This window comes from Dryobates pubescens, chromosome 8 (genome assembly GCF_014839835.1).
Source record: "Dryobates pubescens isolate bDryPub1 chromosome 8, bDryPub1.pri, whole genome shotgun sequence".
Taxonomy (NCBI): Eukaryota; Metazoa; Chordata; class Aves; order Piciformes; family Picidae; genus Dryobates; species Dryobates pubescens.
Genome location: NC_071619.1, coordinates 15,777,808 through 15,798,598, shown reverse-complemented (window position 1 = coordinate 15,798,598; position 20,791 = coordinate 15,777,808). Strand labels below are relative to the sequence as shown.

At 38.7% G+C, this 20,791-nt stretch overlaps 1 protein-coding gene across 2 annotated transcripts in view; it reads right to left on the bottom strand.

Moving 5' to 3' along the window:
• Positions 1-1,656: 1,656 nt before the first annotated feature.
• HTR7 (5-hydroxytryptamine receptor 7) overlaps positions 1,657-20,791 on the bottom strand; it is a 34,222-nt gene continuing 15,087 nt past the window's right edge. Inside the window, exons 2-3 of one of the 2 annotated variants that reach the window (XM_054163489.1) lie at positions 9,760-10,506; positions 1,657-1,977 (exon numbers count right to left, since the gene is read on the bottom strand). In XM_054163489.1, coding sequence (XP_054019464.1) covers positions 1,941-1,977; positions 9,760-10,506 — 784 coding nt within the window. In that variant the 3' untranslated portion in view covers positions 1,657-1,940. Of the gene's footprint in view, positions 1,978-9,754; positions 10,507-20,791 lie in introns of both variants that reach the window. The other variant, XM_009897730.2, reaches the window with a different exon arrangement.

Sequence of the window (20,791 nt, the reverse complement as noted above, 5' to 3'; positions counted from 1 at the left end):
TCAGATATGCCTGCTACTTTTTGGGTTCATTCCTAATGATGGACATCAGTGCTCTTTTCTTTCAAAGACCTCTCTGAAGCTCCCTATTTTCCCTATTTTGCTCTTGCCTTAAAAGGCTTGAATAGATGAAATCACCTTTTGCTTTGGAGCCATCAGTCTTGACCTGAGCCAGTGTTCATTATAGCGATGCTTGTGCTGAACAAACCAAACCACCCCTTTCATCAGGAGAGTGACTGATATTTCCCATCTCTCATTCTTTCTGTTCAGTGCTATTCAACAAGTGTAGGTACCTTCCTTTAAAATTAATTTTCATACAGTAAGTATTTTAAAGTAGTCAAGCTGAAAGAAAAAATCAGACATTTCTGTAGATGAGAATGTCTTCCATGAATATAAATTAAAATCACTTAAACAAATGGATTCTTTGACTCTGCAACATTAGTTCAAAGAAAGCATATGACACAGGCACAGTATTCAGTAGACTTAACTATTTTATTTTACAAAAGTAATTACCTCTTAAATACTATCCAAATTAACATTATAATATGTCTGAGGACATACAAATTTTAAAAGAATAATATATCTCAGTACCTAATACAGAAGACCCCTATTTTCTTTTCTACTGAATTAGTCTACTGTGTAAATTTTAGTAATTTGCAAGTTAAATGGCAGCAATTGTTTCTTTTACAAATAAGAATCATATTGGAACCAAAGATACTCAACATTTTCAGTGCACACCACTTACAACTTAAAGAGCTTAATTTCCCTGTGTCTATGTTTCCTGGTAAGCTGTTTATGGGATATAGTCTCTTATGTTAACTGTCTTCACCTTTAACTGGATATCATCAAGGGAAAAGATATGACTTAAAACATAGAGTTTAAACTCAGTTCTCTAGTGGCTTTTGCCTACAAAAAACCTCACCTGACTGAAATTTTGTGTGTGTGTATATATATATATAAAAATCTCAATTTTATCTATGAAAATTATCCAGAACATCTGGCTTTTTATATTATATATAGATACGTTTTTTTCATACTTTCACATAACTTTTACACTGGTACATCTTGTGATAAGAAGATCATTGTATTTCTGTTTTGCTCAGGTCTGAGGCAAATTAATCACTTTGTCATATGACTAAAATTAGCTAATTTAGCAAGAATTTTATGCTAGGATCAAAGGAAGGCTATGAAAAGGCTTTAAGTTTGTAAAGAACATAAGACAGATGATGAGGGAAGGGCAGGAGAGATATAATAAAGGTATAGTAGGCTGGTCCAGAAGATACCTCAGCTTTTGATCCCAAAAATACACATGGAGAACAAAACAGACTACTGTGCATAATGAAGGATCAAAGTTTTATGCAAAAATATGGGCAAATTAATTTAATTTTTATTAAAATTGACAAATGTAGTGGTAAGGCAGCTCTGTGAAAATGCAGTCTGCCCTCTATCACATCCCAGACCAGGTCTGATTACAGAACTAGAAAGGTATCTCCTATGGAGATCTCTACCTCTTGAAAACCTCTTTTTGTAGTGTAACAAAGTACATTCAGTCTGATTGATGATCCCTGAATATTAGTGTCAATGTGGCGATATACAAATGTGATAAACATAAATGAATGCTCTCTGCACATTCCCCCCGCCCCTCCCGCCCCCCCAACTCAGTGTTCCAAACTCTTATTGCTGAAATTATTTGGCTTTCTCAGGCAGAAAGCTATTTTTATTTGTATGTAACAGCACTTCGCCCCATAACAAACAAGATGTGACTACTTCCAATAGAAATATAGTTAATGGAATGTATTGACCTCATTGAGTAGGTTTAGCACATTCCCATCAAAAGAAGATGAAGTATGTTTCATGTATCTACCCCATTCTTCAGAAGCCAACTCTTCATTTTTCTTCCAGTTCTGGTTTGACTTTTCCTGAATGCTTTGATGCACATTTGGTCATGATTCTTTTTCCCTGGAGAAATCAGGACTTCTCCTGTTTATAAAAAAAAATGGACAAATTAGATGGGAAATGTTCCAGAGCAACTAAAAGACATGATCAGGAAATAAACAGAAACATATCTTAAGAGTCAATTAGATCATGGCTAATGAGTTCATTCTCAAAGGTCCCATGCAAAGGAGGAACGCAGGGGAAAGCAGATGATTCTAGTGGTTTCCAAGTCTCTTGTACTCATTGCGTTCTGAGTTACTGTGAGAACTGAGGAAGTTCCCGCTCCATTTTACACAATTCTGTGGCAGAAGCCCAAAATTACTTCAGAAAATGTAGCTGGTTTTACTCAGAGCCCCACATCTGGACCAACCTTCCAGCCTCTTGCAGCAGCACAAGCCAATGTGTGACTGTTCGTGGAGACCTCACACATGCAAGAGAAAAGCTTTCCACAGAATACACATCATAGCTGCAACCATGGTGTATTTTATCCTACCTATAATAGCATTAGTCTAACCATAATTAAGGCAAGTTCCTGCCTCTAGTCTCAACTTTGTTGAAGGAAAGAACCAAGCCGCTACAGTAGCCAGGCTGAAATATTATAACAGAAACACCTGTGAGATTACAAGCTTTTCAGAGCATCCTAACTCCAATTCTGCCTGTCTATAGTGTGCAGCAAGGTAGTCTTTTGTGTGCCTATTGAAGTCATTGAATTATTCACATTGGTAAATATATCAGGAGAAGACATTTCTACAGACAAACCTGCATTCTTGATAATTTCAAATATTTAATTAACCAAAAACACAATCCAGCAAAAAACAGATCCAAATTAAAGGAAGGCAAATTGGCAGAAACTTTGGAGAATTGGACAGGTAATTACATTCAAGTTCAAAATAAATTATGAAGGAAAACAAGGAATCTTTTTCAAGTTATGTTTTAGCTAATTGTGAGCACTTTTAAAAGTCAGAATAAAATCCTGGACTTTATATCATTTCCCCTAGGAAATACTGTCTATTCTATTCTATTCTATTCTATTCTACTCTATTCTACTCTACTCTACTCTACTCTATTTTCTGTTCATGTATTGCATTCATTAGAACAATTTTCATTATAGCTATTTAATTATTATGGCTAAAATTTTGCTTTTATAAATCTTTGTAATACCAAACCAATTTGTTGTTGATAATATTTGTTGTTTTCTGGGCTGAGAGGGGATTATTTTTGAAAGAGAACACTAATCTTTAAAAAGTCATTTATTTTACAGCAGTAACTGTTCTAATTCAACATCTGGTTGGGGGGGGGGTGGGGGTGGTAGTTGATTGGTTGGTTTGGTTTTGTAATTACAAGTTAAAGGTCTGTAGCATCATTTTCAGTTGCTGCATTTACTGCTTTGTTTGAAGAGAGAAACAGAATTTATGGATTTGCCAAATGCACTTACTCTGTGTCAGATAAGAAAAAGAGTATTCTGTAAGGGACAGGATCTCTGTATGCTTGCAATAAAATATACAGATTTCAGCTTCTCTGAATTTGTTTGGTTCCTATGTTAGTTGTTAACTATTTCTGCTATTTCTTGTCTCTCGGGACAAATATTTAGATCTCTTTAATGCCCTTAGCTTGGAGATGCAATGTGTACCTTGAACAGGTCCTCAGTAGTACATCCGTATACAGAAGGTGTACATTGTCCTTATAGCAAATACCTGCTAAAGTAAAATTATTTTACTAGACCTCAAAACCACAGCAGCTTGCTCCCACATTCCTTAGTGAAAGTCTCCATTAATTAAATATGCAAGAAACAAAAGTAGCTCTCACTCAGTTTGGAAACACATGCCATTAAGGTATTAATATTTGTATTTCTGTGAAACATCTTGTAACATTTTGTCATTATGCTGTTTAAGTATTGAGATTTTAAAAACATCATCATTGTTTTAACTTACTGGGTTGGGTTGTTTCATGTTTGCAGCTATTATTGGGAGGTAAACATTCATTTAATTTGCCAAATTGTAGCTTTTCCTTTTCTTCCTTCAGGGTGATAGATTTGCCTGAAGAACTGTTGCTGTTTTATCACAGACCTGCTGAAATCTTGGTTCAATTAGACAAAGACGTGAAGTTTTCTGAGACATTGGTGAGTTCATCCAGATGTGTTCTGCTATATTTTTCTGTACTTTAAAACAGATTCTCCAGAAGGGCTGAATTGAGTATACTACAGTGGCTTGCTTTCCCTTCTCTCACAGAAAATGAAAGTATACTGTAAACACAATTTTCTGGAACCAACAAGACCACACAACTACTGAATTAATGAAATATTGTTGATTTTGACTGAGCAGACAGAAAACTAAAAGCAAAATATTTATTCAATCTGGTACATTGGTTTATAAAAATGCATTGGTCTCTTCTGGAAACTGTGATACACACTATCAGTAAAGACACAAAGTTACAAACCATCAAAACATTTTCCCCTGCACTAACCACAAAGTAATATCTTTTAGAAAACACAACACCTCGGTGGAGGTTGGGGTTTTTTGTTGCAGCAGAGAAAAATTAATCCAGGAATCATAATCATCTTCCAGTTTTCAGTGAGTAAAACAAATTTGCCTTATTGGATATACTGCTACACGAAGAATGGTTTGGCAATGCACAGGACAGCTGAAAGTGGGCCCAGAATTGCAAGTGTGGGCTACAACAGGCATACCTTGAATACTGTTCAGAAAGCAGGTATAGAAAACAGTATTCATTCACTTGAAAGTCATGCTGAACCCACTCTTCAGTGCCAATAACTACCTAAGATAATAGAATTGCTAAAGAGGGTTATAAGTTTATATTTCTTGCAAGGTGCAAAGATTGCTCTATAATGTGGGATATCTTAGGCTATTTACCTGAGCCCTCCTTTAAAAACCAAACAAAAAAAACCCCAGCAAAACATAAAGAAAAGAAATAAACAAAACACTAAAAAAAAACCTAAAACAATAACCCCCCCACAATTTAAAAAGTCCAGTTCTTACCATTCCTACCTCCTCAGCCTTTAAAATAAGCGGTGTCTTCTGTGTCGTGCTGTTAATAGCTTGGCACATTAAAACTATTCCCTATCTCTCTGAATTTTCTCCCTTCTCCCTCCCTGCATCTTCCTGAGTAACACTGTTTTGAAAGACCAGAACTGATTCTTAAGCAAGATGTGACCAGGTTTGATGAAGCATTTCTCATTTTCTGAGAATATTATGCTTTGAATAGTTTTTCCTGAAAGGTAAGAAAAATAATAATGAAAGCTAAGCTGATAGCTAAGGGAAAACAATAGAGCAAACAGCATTGCATCCAAACACCTTCCACTTCTATACCTGTAGCATTTTGGCCAGCAATCCCAAAACTTAATTGTATTCCAATGGTCCTGCACTGACCCCATTGTCTGGAGCAGGGGCTGTCTGGAAATCCATTTTCCTTCTGTGAAGCATGCAGGAAGGAGTGAATGCATTCTGTCTGCATTATTTATAGTATTAATTTGAGAAATAATTCATTTTCTCTGTGTCTCATTGTAATAGATTTTTTTTTCCACATCATTGTAATAGATTTTTTTTTTCCACATCATTGTAATAGATTTATTTCCCATTGTTTGGCATATCTTTCTGCAGGTGGTGCTAGCTAGTAAATCATGTAAACAGAGCATGAAAAACATTGCTTTCCTTCCTGTGAAACTGAGCTGGAAAGCAATAGACATGTAATAATGAGATATTGTATAAATTCATGGTTTACTACTTTGTTCATTCTATTATTACCCAGTAAGACTCTTGCTAAACAGAGGAGTTTGTTAAGTACTAAAACTGTGCTACAACTGGGAGAAAATATTAGGGATGAGACTTCAACCACAGACAGACTCCCTCAGAAAAGCAGTACTAAGTGAATGAAGGGAGTACAGTTTTCACGATGTATTGATACTACATCAAAACCTTGAGTTTTGTTTGAACATGGAGGAAATACACCGTGCTGTACGTTGTTACTGCCTGGTTGTACTGCAGATTAAGAGCTACTGAGAAAGGAGAATCGTTTATAGAACAAGAGGACACAGTCTCAAGCTGCACCAGGGGAGGTTTAGGCTGGATGTCGGGAAGAAGTTCTTCACAGAAAGAGTGATTGGCCATTGGAATGGGCTGCCCAGGGAGGTGGTGGAGTCACTGTCAATGGAGGTGCATAAGAGAAGACTGGATGAGGCACTTGGTGCCATGGTTTAGTTGTTTAGATGGTGTTGGGTGATAGGTTGGACTCGATGATCTCGAAGGTCTTTTCCAATGTGGTTAATTATATTCTGTTCTGTTCTATACTATACTATTCTATACTATACTATTCTATAGTAGGCTAGGAGAATGTTTGTGGAAAAGTTGTCAGCAAGAATGGCAATGAAGAAAGATGACAATTTGTGGCATGGCTCCTGATTTGATTATGGTTAATTAACTCAATAGAAAGAAACAGAGATGGGCAGGTGCAAGGTGGACAGGCAAGGCTGCAAAACTAGCCAATCAAAGCTCTTCAAAATAAACACTATCTCAAATTCTGCTTCAAGAGCATTGCTTACCCTGAGGAGAATTGTTCCGCCTGTTTGTTCATCGAGATCCTTTATGGTAAGCTGTGCTGTATCTGAGCAGGATGAGACTTGAAGGATGCAAGTGACTTCCTAGCAAAGTACAACTTACACATTGGCTGCTATATTACTGGCATAAGGCACGCTATAGAAAGGCTGTTTCAAGTAAAGGAGGCTCATCCAAGACCCCCCTCACCTGGGTTCCATTGAGATCTAGCCCTAGTTTTGTCTATCAATTATAGACAGGGTATTGCTAACACCATATAATGAGTTGCAGAAGAGGTTGGGGGATTTTGTTCCCTTTTCCTGGTTTTGATCTGTGGCTTTTATTTTGGCCACAGCTGGTGTTTATCTTGGGTAAAATGTGTTTGTGATACTGAGAGGTGGGCTTGGGGAAGGATCTCCGGCATAGCCATGACTAAAACTCCTTTTAGAGACCTGTTTCAGTCATTGGATGATCTTGAGGATTCTTACATACACCTCAGAGGTGAACAAAGAGATGTACAAAATAAAAAAGGTCTGACAGGCATCTCCATGTGTTAGTGCCTGGATAACTCTGGCAACAATTGAAGATTTCAGGCTGCAGCCAACTACTGACTAAGTGGTTGCTTGCGCTGGATGAAAAGGTGATCTAGATATTGTCAGCAACTGAACAGCTGTTCCCCAGTTTCCTCATCTGCTGGCTGATCTTAAAGGTCTTTTGCAATTGAAATGATCCTTTGATTCTACGGTGCTATGACTAAGCTTTATAATCAGAAATATTGCATGTGTGCACTGTAGCCAATAACAAATGCTGCACTGACTTTCTTCATCAAAAATCCAGCTAGGGTAAGGCCAGTTCTGCACTACAGTTAATGGGAAATTCTCCAGGATAATCTTTTTCATACTTTCTTGTTTTCCAAACTGTGCTGCCCTGTGCACCTAAGTACCAACTCCATCTTTCTTGTCAAACACTTATTAAACGAAGTGGTAGCTACCTTCATAGAAAAGCTGAGATATTCCAATGTTTCAAGCCATTCAAAATCTATAGTTAACATGGGACTTCTCACATCTCAGACTGTGACACAAGGATAAGATAGCTGACATCTTCCAAATCTCTCAGGAGTGGTGCTACAGAGTTAGCTGTCACCATTATCTTCATCCTTCTGTGACTGAAGTTTGTGGATTTATCCAACATGCAGTGTTTCTTTAAAAGGAAAGATTGGTACAGAGAGGTTTGTATCTTTATCTTCAGCATCTTGGATATGTATCTCTGTTGCCTCTATAATTTTGTGCTTGTTTTCCCAAAAGCAACTACCCTGTCATAAGTCTGAAACTCAGAACAGCATTTGTGCCTTGGTTCTGATATCTTGCCTTTCTTTGTCTCCATTCAGTTAGTGTCATGCTGGTCTCTCTATGTCCTAACTTGTTCTGGGAGGGCTTTTATTACCTTTTTTTTTTTCCCCAGTCACATCTACCTGATTCACCTGCCTTTCTTTCCCCTAGAAATGTGTGAAAGGATGCACAGAGCAGGAGTGATAGGGGTTGATACTAGCCCATGCCAGGCTGCACATGTGTTGATGTAGACTTCTCATTTACTCATTCATTTGCTACCCCTTATGTTTCTTAGATAAGCCTTTTTCAGTTAGAATTCTGATTTGCTGCTAAGGCATTTTGATAATGAACATGTCTCCTCATTGACGTCCCTGTATCTGAAAAAGTAGATCAAGCTCTGAAATAGTCTTCCTTCGCTTATACACATTGTGCTTCACCTGGAGCACGGTGTGCAGTGCAAACTCGGTCCCCAGAAAAGCATCTTATTGTTATGTGTTGTTTTAATCATAATAAATAAATGTATTTGTTATGATTAAAACATAAAACATAAAGACATAGAAAATACACATTAAAAATAAATAAAAAAGTAGTTTATTGTTGGTTATTATAGTAATATATTACATAATCAGTGCATTTTATATTAATACATTGCTATTCATATATTAATATAATTAATGCATTATTATTAAATACAAATATTATAATATTTGGCCCTGCTCTATTGAGGAAAGAGCTTTGTTACCAAAGTCAAGAGAAATAGAATCACATACTTGGATGAGCTGCGGTGGTGAGGGAAACAGCTAGAAGAAGAGATGTTAAATTGTTGTGATCCTTACAAAAGTCAAGGCTATAAACCACTTCAAACAGAAAAGATGACCAAAATCAGTTAAAGTCCAAATTTCTCTGAATGTCATAAAGTCTTACATTTATTTTTTTTCTTACTGACTTCAGCAAGGAAAGAAATCCCAAGAAGATAAAAGACCTTTCAAATAGACAATAAATTAACTACTGAAGTGGAATAAGGACTAGCCATACATCAACAGAAAAAGCTTGAGCACAGACAGGCTCTCAATCTAGGTTAGAGAAAGGCTCAACTGATAAAGCCAAGAGATTTAAAGAAAGAAAGGACAGACCAAGACCAGACAGCTCCTGAAATAAACTGTAATCAAACATATTTGGTATAGTAGAAATATAGGGCAAGATCTTTACCTGGTGTAATTGGCATAGCGGCACTGGCCTAATTGTGCTGCATGACTGCAGCTACAGATGTTGCTCCATGTGGCTTTACTCAAACTCTTATATTCACATTGGAAGTGTAACTTGATCTTTCTGTGCTATAGTCACTGTTCAAAGGCATCATTAAATTTCATAAAGCACTTTGTTTCCCAGCAATCTAGTAAATTAACATTGTGGGCTTTTTTTGTTGTTGTTAATAAAGGGTATTTCTAAGCAATATAAATTCTCTGACCCAGCTTCTTCTTAAATGATTAATTTTTATAATAACAAAGTGGAAAGCAATGAATTATATGGAACTTTTCTCCATTCTTAAATCTTTATTACAGAAAAAAAAAAAAAATATGGCTGGGATAAAAGATGCATCCAGCATTCACACCTACTGAAAGTTTGGAGCCAAAGACCAAACAAATGTGTTAGGCCAACTTTGCTCTTTCCTTACCAGCAACTCAAACATTTTGCAACACCTTTTTATCTCTCCCCTGATTGGTGTTCCTCTGACACCTGAATTCTTTAGGTGGCGGTCTTGTTTCTCTAGGCTCACTAGAAATGGTGGGCTGTACAAGAATTAACCTTGCTACCTTTCTGTTTCTTGAACACTGCATTAACTGTACTCAAGAAACCTGGTTCTTTCCTTAACTCCTTGTCTATCAAATCTGTGAGGAAAAAGGCAGTGTAATAAAACACCAAATTATCAAGTAAAGGATGAATGACCTTACAGAACAAATTCTGGCTTTTCTGCAAGCTTCAGAGCCTCATGCATCCCTGCAGCTGATAGTTTCCGGTTGATGTTCCTATATCGGCATTGCAGGAGGTTGCGATAAGTTGTCCTCAGGTCCCGATTGAAGAAGGCATATATAAAAGGGTTAATGAGAGAGTTTGCATAACCCAACCATAGGAATGTTCTCTCAACCCACAGTGGGATACAGCTGCATGCTGTACCACAGATGAAGGGTCTGGCAGTGGAGAGGAGGAAGAAGGGCAGCCAGCAGATAGTAAAAGCCCCAACGATAATCCCAAGCGTGGTGGCAGCTTTCTGTTCTCTTTTAAAGATCGAAATGTTTTTCTTGTCATTCTTTAGGAGTCGAGAAAAGTTAGTACATTCTTCAGATTCCTTGTACAGTTTTACAACTCCATTCATAGAAACCCCATCCACTTCTTCTGGACGGGGAAAACCAGCAAACTTGTGTTTAGCAGCACTCCTCTTGGCAGCTTTGTAAATCTGATAGTACATGAAAAGCATCACCGACATCGGAATATAAAATGCAACTGCTGTGGAGTAGATGGTGTAGCCAAAGTCTTGACTAATCAAACAAACTTTTTCATCATTTACATTTTGGGCCCAGCCAAAGAGTGGGGGTATAGTGATAGAGGCAGATAAGAGCCACACACACAGAATCATCTTGGCCATACACTTCCCATTCTGCCTTACAGGGTAGGTGAGAGGTCGTGTTATTCCCAGGTACCTAGAACAATAATGCAGAGTTACTACATAGTGCAGGGGTTAAACAATAAAAGTTATTTCACATAATCTGCCCTAAACCAAAACATCTTTGGCTAAGATTTTATTTTTCCTTTTTTCAATCCTCTCTTTGCCTGTGTCTTTCATGCTAAAATCCATGTTGTTGGTATTCTGTATAACAGGCCTTTTATTCTAGTAGGTAATCACCCAGGGGCCATAATGGACTGTGATTTTAATGAATTTGTACAGTCTCCATTTTTGGCTTTCAAGGAAATTCTGAAACCTACATTCTGTTTGGCTAGCTTATCAAATCTTAGAATATAGATGACTCCACAAAGCCTAACTCTTTGGGTTGAGTTAAAACAAGCATGCATTCATCTTCATTCTTCTTACATATTCAACAGTTACGAAGATCCCTGCCACTAAACTGATATGATGAGTTCTCTCTCTTACCTCCATTTTTCAGAAGGGTACAACAAACTGCAAACTTAGGTTAAGTAGATGATTTCAGTTCTACAACAGTTTTCTATCATGATGTCATTATTAAAAACCCCATATGTTTATTCAGTGTTCACATTTTACTGAACAAAATAACAATCTCTTACAGTGCCAGTTCAAGAAAAACAGGGGTGGGGGGGAGGCAGAAGAAATAGAGCTGGACAGAAATATCCTAGGTTTATGTTTACTCTCAGCTTACTTTATTTTCTCTCTAGCTTTGGGAAGTTAAATACAATTAGATGCTTTTTTTCCCCCCACACCTAACATGGACATTGTAATTTATTTTCTGCTCAGCTGGAACTTACCTATGAGTTACTGTTAACTTCTCAAATTGCTCTTTTCTTTCCTCCTCCCAAAGGAAATACTGAGAAAAATCACTGTGATTCACTTTGTTACTTTTAAAAGACGTGGTTTCAAATCGGGTTTCCAACCAGCATTTTAGTTTCAAGAGGTAGTAGTGTTTAGTTACACAGTGAGCTTTTTGGAGCATTACAAACAAAAAAAATAGAGTAACACAATTAAAAATATTTTGGGGGGAGCATGTTTTGATCTCTCTGTTCACCTATCAAATTAAATGAGTATTTGCCAGGCTCAGCAGAATGCTGCATTGTTGATTTTACTGCAATGCAGTAAATCATGGGCAGTGCTGCTGCTTTACACAAACACCCATGTATGTTACAGTTCTAGAAGTAAAAAGAAACATCTTTTCACGATCTGTCCTGATGAGTACCAACATTTACTCTTAACAGTGTCATTGATTTTATATTACTGCTGTGGCAAGTGTTACACAAAAGACAGAATGGGGGGGGGTATGCCCTGTTCTCCATAACATGCAAAAAAACCGTAGAGCAGGCCAGTGTTTCACTAGTGAAGCTGCGCCTGGTGGAGCCATAAGATAGGAACAGTTATTAAAACTGTCCAGGATTAGAGCATTGCAATACATGGACCATGATATAACATTTATAGCTGTTATGAAACAAAAGGCTGTTTGATGCACCCCTCTCTGTTAGCACTAGAATATAGGCACTGGAACAGCTCTGGCCAAACTCTAGAGCCCATGGAGGTTTCTGGTTGACAGCATATCAGCCAAAATTCTTTGCATGGCCAAGTTGCTGAGAGTTTTCTGAAGCACTCCAAGATGTAGAAGAGCAGGATTAATGCAGTCAATTTTCATAGTTATCTGGCTAAAGAATACGTTGTACTGCTTTCAGTAATGTAGCTGCAGCAAGCTTATTAGCTGGAGTCATCCTGGGACAAGAGTTGCACCCCCTTAAAATTTGTCTGAGAATAGTATGATTTTGCTATAAAACAGTTAAATACATCCTTTGTGCAGAAAGATTACTTAACACCTGAAATGTATGGTGTTGAAAAACTCTTTTAAAAGTTGACTAACCTTCCAAAGTACTTTTTTGTACCTATTACCCAATTGGTCATTAAAAATAGCACACTTAGGAGGTGAGCTTTATTATGTAGCTAAAAAAGTTAAACGGGATTTCTGTAAAAATCAGATCTGTGGGTTGTATGCTCTGAATGCCTACTGATGCATTCTCATGCATCAGAATATAACAAAAAGAATTCATGAAAGCAGAAGTATACTGGAAAAAAAAATATTAAAATTCATTAGTTTTGCCCTGGCACCACTCTTTTGGAAGCTATCTGAGCTTCAAAAATGTGATTTGAAATTAAAATATGTTAATTAACATAAAAATACACCAGCATCCTTTCTGCCTTATCCATTTTGCTAAATGTAATGTGATAGGGAAAAGAAGTCAGCAAGCATAAATGAAGGAATGTTGCCTTTTTATCTCTCCATTTAAATCTATCATCCTTGAAAACTTCCTTGCAACTTCAAAATAATCTAAATCTCTACTGTTGTCCAATACACTAGAGAGTGTCCAAGACTTAATAGATTCATAAACTTCAAAAGCATTGTGTCAAATTCATGGCAAAAATATGCTTTGTAATGCTGAATCTTTAATTACTACCTTCCCCAAAAGCCCCCACCAGCAAACAACAGCAACGAAACCACCAAAACCAACCGACCAACAACAACAAAAAAGCAACACCAAACCCCAAAAGAAACGAACAGCACCCCCAAGAACAACAATAAACCAAACCCAAACCAAACAACAAACCTTAAAGGACATATCATTCAAAAACATGTAGCACCTTGAGGCTTGCTGCTGGAAAAGAAAGAATTCAATTTCCCTAAAAAAGCTCATTTCGTGTATCACAGCTATCTCCCACAAGAAAGAAATGTCTCAGATTTGTTATTCTCAGATTTGTTTCTTTTACATGCCACAGATGTTCCTTTTGATCTGGGGAAGAAACCATTCCTCAGTTCTTTCTTGTAACAGAAGGGCAACGCTATTTCCTATTCTTCCCTCTCTGAGTTTCTTGATTACATGGTTCTGCCAGACAGGGCATCTATCCATATTGCACAGTGAGGACTATATCTAGGTTACTACCCAAAAGCACAGCATCACAGATGCAAGGCCTTTGTTTCTGATAACCTGGCTATGGCATTTTCTCACTCAGCATTGGCTGATGCTGTCTGCAGAATGCTGAAGTGCAGGATGCTACAGCAAACAACTGTTAGGCAACACTATGAGAAGCACACTCCAGCTATGGTCCTGCTGTCATTCCAAGAAGAAAGGCTGCTGGGTGAATGGAGAAAAATGAGAAGAGAGAACTTGTCACTGATCTCTAGAGGATGCATAAGGAAAAAAAATAAAGATTATAGGAACTTTGTACTACACACTGGAATCTACAAAACAGCCCCATGTTGAAGAGCTCAAAATCAGAGCAGAAATTGTAGACAAAAAGGAAGGCAAATGGTGAGGGACAGAGTACATTTCTTTTAAAAGGAAAGTGTGCAATTAGTTTCTTGCAATTTTTTCAGTGCTTCCTCTTCAACACTGCAGGACCAGAAACTGCCTCCTGTGCTGCTGTCCAGAGAGATTGTGGAATCTCCTCTAGAGACTTTTAAAACCTACCAGGAGGTGCTCCTGTATGACCTGCCCTAGGTGATTCTTTGGCTCAGGGGGTGGACTAGATGGTCTCCAGAAGTTCCTCCCAACCCCTGCTATGGACTCAGGGAGCAGTATAGTTCCCCTGTAACCCAGGAGGAAGTAGTTAGAGACCTGCTAGCCACTTGGATCCCCACAAGTCCATGGGACCAGACGGGATCCATCCTAGGGTGTTGAGAGAGATGGCAGATGAGCTGGCCAAACTGCTCTCCATCATTTTTCAACACTGGCTCACTGGAGAGGTTCCAGATGACTGGAAGCTGGTGAATGTGATGCTCATCCACAAGAAGGGCCGGAAGGAGGAGCCAGGGAATTACCACAGTATCACAGTATAACCAAGGTTGGAAGAGACCTCCAAGATCATTATGTCCAACCTGTCACCACAGACCTCATGACTAGAGGTCAGAGTGGCTGAAGAGCGCCCAGACAGAAAGGGACCTGGACCTGCTGGTTGACAGCTGGCTGAACATGAGCCAGCAGTGTGCCCAGGTGGCCAAGAAGGCCAATGGCATCCTGGCCTGCGTCACAAACAGTGTGACCATCAGGAGCAGGGAGGTCATTCTGCCCCTGTACTCAGCACTGGTTAGGCCACACCTTGAGTACTGTGTCCAGTTCTGGGTCCTTCAGTTTAGGAAGGATGTTGACTTGCTGGAACATGTCCAGAGAAGGGCAACAAAGCTGATGAGGGGTTTGGAGCACAAGCCCTATGAGGAGAGATTGAGGGAGCTGGGGTTGCTTAGTCTGGAGAAGAGGAGACTCAGGGGTGACCTTATTGCTCTCTACAACTACCTGAAGGCGGGTTGTAGACAGGCAGAGGTTGGTCTCTTCTCCCAGGCAACCAGTACCAGAACAAGAGGACACAGTCTCAGGCTGCGTCAGGGGAGGTTTAGGCTGGAGGTTAGGAGGAAGTTTTACACAGAGAGAGTGATTGCCCACTGGAATGGGCTGCCTGAGGAGGTGGTGGGGTCGCCATCACTGGGGGTGTTCAGGGCGAGGCTTGACAGGATGCTTGGTTGTATGGTTTAGTTGATTAGGTGGTGTCGGATGATAGGTTGGACATGATGATCTCGAAGGTCTCTTCCAACCTGGTTAATTCTATTCTATTCTATTCTATTCTAAACTACCTGAAGGGTGGTTGTAGCCATGTGGGGGCTGGTCTCTTCTCCCAGGCAAGCAGCACCAGAACAAGAGGACACAGTCTCAAGCTGTGCCAGGGGAGGTTTATGCTGGCTGTTAGGAAGAAATTCTTCACAGAAAGAGAGATTTGCCATTGGAATGGGCTGCCCAGAGAGGTGGTGGACTCACCATCCCTGGAAGTGTTTAAGAGCGGACTGGATGAGGCACTTAGTGCCATGGTTTAGTTGATTGGATGGTGTTGGGTGATAAGGTGGACTTGATGATCTCAAAGGTCTCTTCCAACCTGGTATATTCTATTCTATTCTATTCTATTCTATTCTATTCTATTCTATTCTATTCTATTCTATTCTAAGTTTCTATGATTCAGGTGTGAGACACACTCAGGGTGCCCAGCTCTAGGGAGGAAAAATGATCTCTTGCCCTGCTCTTTCTGGAACTCTGCTCAAATGTAGGTGGTAGGTAAAGGAGTCCCTCCTTCATGGGGTGATATTGCTGGCTGTTGTATACAATTGCCATTTGACACATTGTGGTGGGTTGAAGCCTAAAACCACCACATACATTCACTCAATGAACACCAGCAATGGATAAGGTAAATGAGTAAGTCCTTTCTTTCCTTTGGCTTTAAAAAAAAATTAAAATTGGCTCCCTGAGTTCCAGTATTCTTTCCTGGTACCTTTAAATTGTCACCATTTAATAGAGGGCAATTGTTACAGACAATTTAATGGAAAACCATTATAACTATATAGGACTGCACCTGAGATCTTTCAGTATGTGGGTTTTTTCATTCCAGGTTTTTTTTTAATACTGCTGCATTACAACAGCCACACAAAATAGTTTTTATCCTACAGGGCTAAAAAAAGCCTCAATTATCACTTGAACTGTAGCTCTTACAGGGCATTTCTTATTACAGTGTGCTCAATATATTGAATGTTACAGCAAGTGTTGAGATGTAATGTATATGGACCATTACATGGTACATGGCAAAGGGAAGAGGTACCCACAGACCCTGGTATCTGTTTCTGGCACACCATTTTATCTCTCTGTGACTCTTTGTATTCCCTCTTTCTGTCTGTGTTTGTCTTAGCTGTTTGCTTGTTGTGATGGCTGGCAGACTTAACTGCTTGCACGGTGATTATCAAACTGGAAACTGGACCACACCACTGTGTGTCCCACTAGATGTTATTACACTTAAAAATGTGAAAGGCTCGATATGGTTTATTTTATTGTAAATACTTTCATTTCATTCCCTAATCCCAGAAATTGTGAAAAGTAGTTTGCTTTATCTGCGCTACTATGGAGTGAGTTAACGTAGCCATCTATTTATCATTCACATGAATAAATCTCTGTTTGTGGATGAATTGATTAGTAATTCTGTAGATGTAGAAGAAGAGAGCATTTTTTCCTGTAAGAAAACAGCATCAGCAGTGTCAGGTATGGTAGCATTTCATATTATCCAGGTATAACTTTTGTGAGTGTGAACCCGATGTTTTATCTTAGCAGCAGCAGAAAAGTTCATTTCCTTTTCTTTGCGTGTTTGTGGGTTTTTTTTCCTGAGAAAAGTAAACATAGCTGAAATATTAAAGCTGAAAAAATGGTGATTTTTTTTCATAGCTATAGTGGAAACTCTGTGATGGGTCATTTTTTGTTTGGTTGGGTTTTTTGGGTGTTTTTTTTTCCAAATATCAAGAAAGCAAACTGAGGTTTAACAGCTACACCAACTTCAACAACAGAAAGAAAATACTAATAGGATGGTCCAGTTTGGGATCCTGTGTCCAAAATCTTTCTTTATTACCTCTGTTGTATGGCTAAAAGATAAATGGGGGTGGGGGCGGGGAATAAAAAGGAAAAGGACTTGCTTCTCACTGTGAGCAAAGTCACAGAGTAACAGAAACCTGAACAGCCAAAAGCATGAAAACTGTTTCAAAGCCTCCTGCCCAACACAGTAATAAATTGAATGTGCCATGACATCAGCATGACTACTTCTGCTTTTGAAGCACACACATTTAATTCCTTTGCGCCTGGTCTCTATGTCCTTCATAAGCAGAGAGAATTCCATTCTAATTAGTCCACATTTGATTCTCAGAATTCACTGACTTGATCTAACTGATTACTCCAGAGTCAGATTAACATCCTTCACTGTTCGACTTAACAAAGCAGACTGGGTTAGTATGGAATAGAATTTGAAGCACCGAACTGGAAAAGATAGAGATGTGTATTCTGGCTATTTCTACCCACAATCTTGACATATTGTTTTGTTATCACTTACCATCTGACTAGGAATTGTGCTTAAACTGAGGTTCTTTCAGTTCTTCCCTTTTTTTTTTTTTTATTTTGAAAGAGTCATAAAATTATTCTATTTCAAAGACACAAAAATGCTTACTTGCTTCCTTCTGTGCTTTTTCTAGTAAAGCACCTTCCCCTATCTCCTTGTATCAGTTTCTTTGCCAACCCACGGCTATAGAATTCTCTCTAACAATTTGCCTCCAGTAATAATTTATTCGGAAGAATGATGCTAATCTACTGCTCTTCCTTCGGTGGCTGTGATTCTCTCATGATCTTTCATATTTTTTCTGGTTAACTCAGTGCAGCATTAAGAGATGCTTCACAAGAATAGGAGTATGATGCATTCCTAAAAGCCACCCAGCACTCAAAAATATTCTCCCTAATGTAAGGATCAATTTAGATTTCACACCCCCCCCTTTTTTTCCTTTGATACATTAAGCAGCAAATGTAAACACAACAAGTTGCAGCAATGGTCAGATCCATTATTTCTATTATGGCTGTGTCAAATCACCTAACAGAAATTGTTCTTTTCAAAGATAATTGTATTTACACTAAGCAAGAGATGTTCTGTCCCATAGACCTGGTTTTAAATAGAATGAGGTATACGAACTGCTCAGGGAAATACTATTCCCATTGTATATTTAATTGAGATGGAAGTAAAGGGATAGAAATGTAAAAATACTTAAGCACCGACACATGAGCATTGCAGAGCATGACTAAGGTGTTATAATGTGAAAAATAACCTTGTTAATTACTGTATGGCAGCATTAATACCTGGCTTTCTGCAGTACAGGCTGGCCTCATAATCACATTATGGTAACCATGAGTTTATTGGCTGTGAAGAGGAAGATATTTCAGAGGCAGTAAAATACTTCTCTCCTTCCCAGCAGAGAACAAAATTACTGATTTAATTGCATATAGAACAGCCTTCAGAATATGAATTAGATCACTTTAAAGCCTAAATATTTAATACTGTGCAATGTCAGACTGAGACAGCAGAACTAACAAAATCAAACCATTATTCGGTGGAGTGAAAAAAAAGACTCTCTTCAACAATCCTGTGCTCCATCCAGTTAAATGTTGCATCTTTTCTATGCAATGAATTACTACATAGTTTATAAAAAGTCTTATCACAGCTCCCACATCTTGACTGCATTCGCTAGGAACGGTTAAAGCTCTCCTTCATCCTTTTTAGTAGATAGTGAATGCAGTAATGTGTGAACAATCTCAAATGTATGGGTTTGTATCCATTGTTTCAGATGCTTATGCTTCATGTTTCATACAATTTCAGCATCATTTTTATTACTGAAACAGCGATACTTTGATTTTTATACTTGGAAGAATGAGAATTAAATACATGTTTTGCTTTCAGCAAGATTAACACTTCCCATTATTCCTCATCTTGCTCTTAACTAAACCTATTTCCTTAAGTTCACCTTACAAGAAGACGACATTCAGTCCTACGGTTAGAGAGGGTACGTATTGAATACAGCACTATATTTTTATTGTGCATGGTAAATGTTCTGACTTGATTTTTCATTTAAAAAAAAACACCAAAACACCACATTTTAGGGGGTTATTTTTTATGGAAATCAAGAACTTTAGGCTTTCCTGGTAGAGGGGGAGGATTAAGTCAATCAAAATTAAATATCTAAAGGAATGTAATTTGCATAGTAGAAGATTATGTTCTCCACTATTACATTCCTTTCATTTTCTCTGTACTTTCAGGGACTTTCTTCCTCTCTTATTGCATAACTTTACAGCTTCATATTTTTCTTATTTTTCCTTCTTTTACTTCAGGCCTTAGCTCCTTAGCTTCATGTTCTGATCCTTACTCCGAAGCTCTTTTACCTCCTGCACAATAAATCTCACTGTCCTTTTGGCAATTGCAGTCTGTCAGAAGACAGACGTTAACGATGATCTTTTGCTAAATGCCTACATGTTTACAGGATTTGAAGCCTTAGATGATTCATTTGCTCATTGACTTGAACCACCTATACAACTGAATATAAGGCTCAAGGCACTGAACTTAATTTGATCCTATGGGCTCAGCAGTATAGAAAAATATGAGTTGGTTATCATCAGGATAGCCCAAGTTGCACAGCTGATAGGCAGAAGCACTCCACAGAGTTGATATTTGCCAGTGTAAAAGGTTTATTTGTTGCTTTGCCTTTGCTGTGAAGGAGAGTAACTTTAAGCAAAGATGTGGGTTCTTGAAGCACCAGCTGAGATCAAATGCCTACCCTCTTAAAAAGAGGCAGTTCATAGCTAAACAAAACAGAGGAATGGAAAATAATCCATTTTGCAGATTAGGAACTGGAAATTCCCTATTTTCCTCTTTCAAGTTCCCCTTATCTTAATTCTTTTGTTCCTCACACTCAGGATATTGCCAAAGCCAATGAAGATTTCAGGGTTCTGTCAGTTTACAGTGCTTCTAACATTTTTGGTTTTCCCTTTATTGCCTTCAGAGACAGTTTTAGTTCTCAGACTCCCAACTTCCTAACAGAGTTCAGGTTTCTTACTCTCCCATATCCTGACTGCTGTTGTCCTGTGGCAAAGACAAGCACTCATGATTACAGGCAAGCCTGCCAGCTTCATTCAGGTCAGAGGAGATGTGCCAGAACACCACCACCAGATATGCCTCAGTCTTGGGTCCATCCTGTTCTGTGCAAGCGTTCAAGTAAGCTGTAATAGAAATTGCAGCATGTTTTGCCTCAGTTCTATACTCTGTCAGGCACCAGAACAAACACCTCTTAGCTGAGCAGAGGCAGATTATAGCCCACAGGATCTGTGCCTGTATTTTGGCCACTGTATTAATGTATCATGCACATACACTGGGTGACCCCTTTGTGTCTGGCAGCAAAGTGGATTCCAGGATGTATTTGCTACAAACAAGTTGAAACCAGAACAAATTCCAAGAGGATCTTCAGAGGGTACCAGAGTGCCAGCAGATGCACATCAGAGGGTGCCTATGTGAATGCAGCTGAGGCAGCCTGGAGAGTTTCTCAGGGTGAGGGGTGGAGTGTCAGACTGGGAATGGGACACCAGGACTTTAAACAGTTCTCAGGAAGAAGAGGTTGTCAAAACAGTACAGGAACATGCTGCTCAGTAACACAAAAATGCAGGTCTGCCAAGTTCCTGTGCCCACCTGAGTGCTACGTCCATTCCCTGACACCATATTGGCATAAGACCCAGATGTCCTGTCCCCCTTGCTTTTCACTGGAGAACCCCTCAATGCACAAGGAGATATAGAGAGCTCTAAGAACCTGAAAACCAGAGGTGGGGGTTGTGTTTCTTGAGGTGAGCTAACAGACACCTTCAACTAAAATGTGTTTGGGCTTG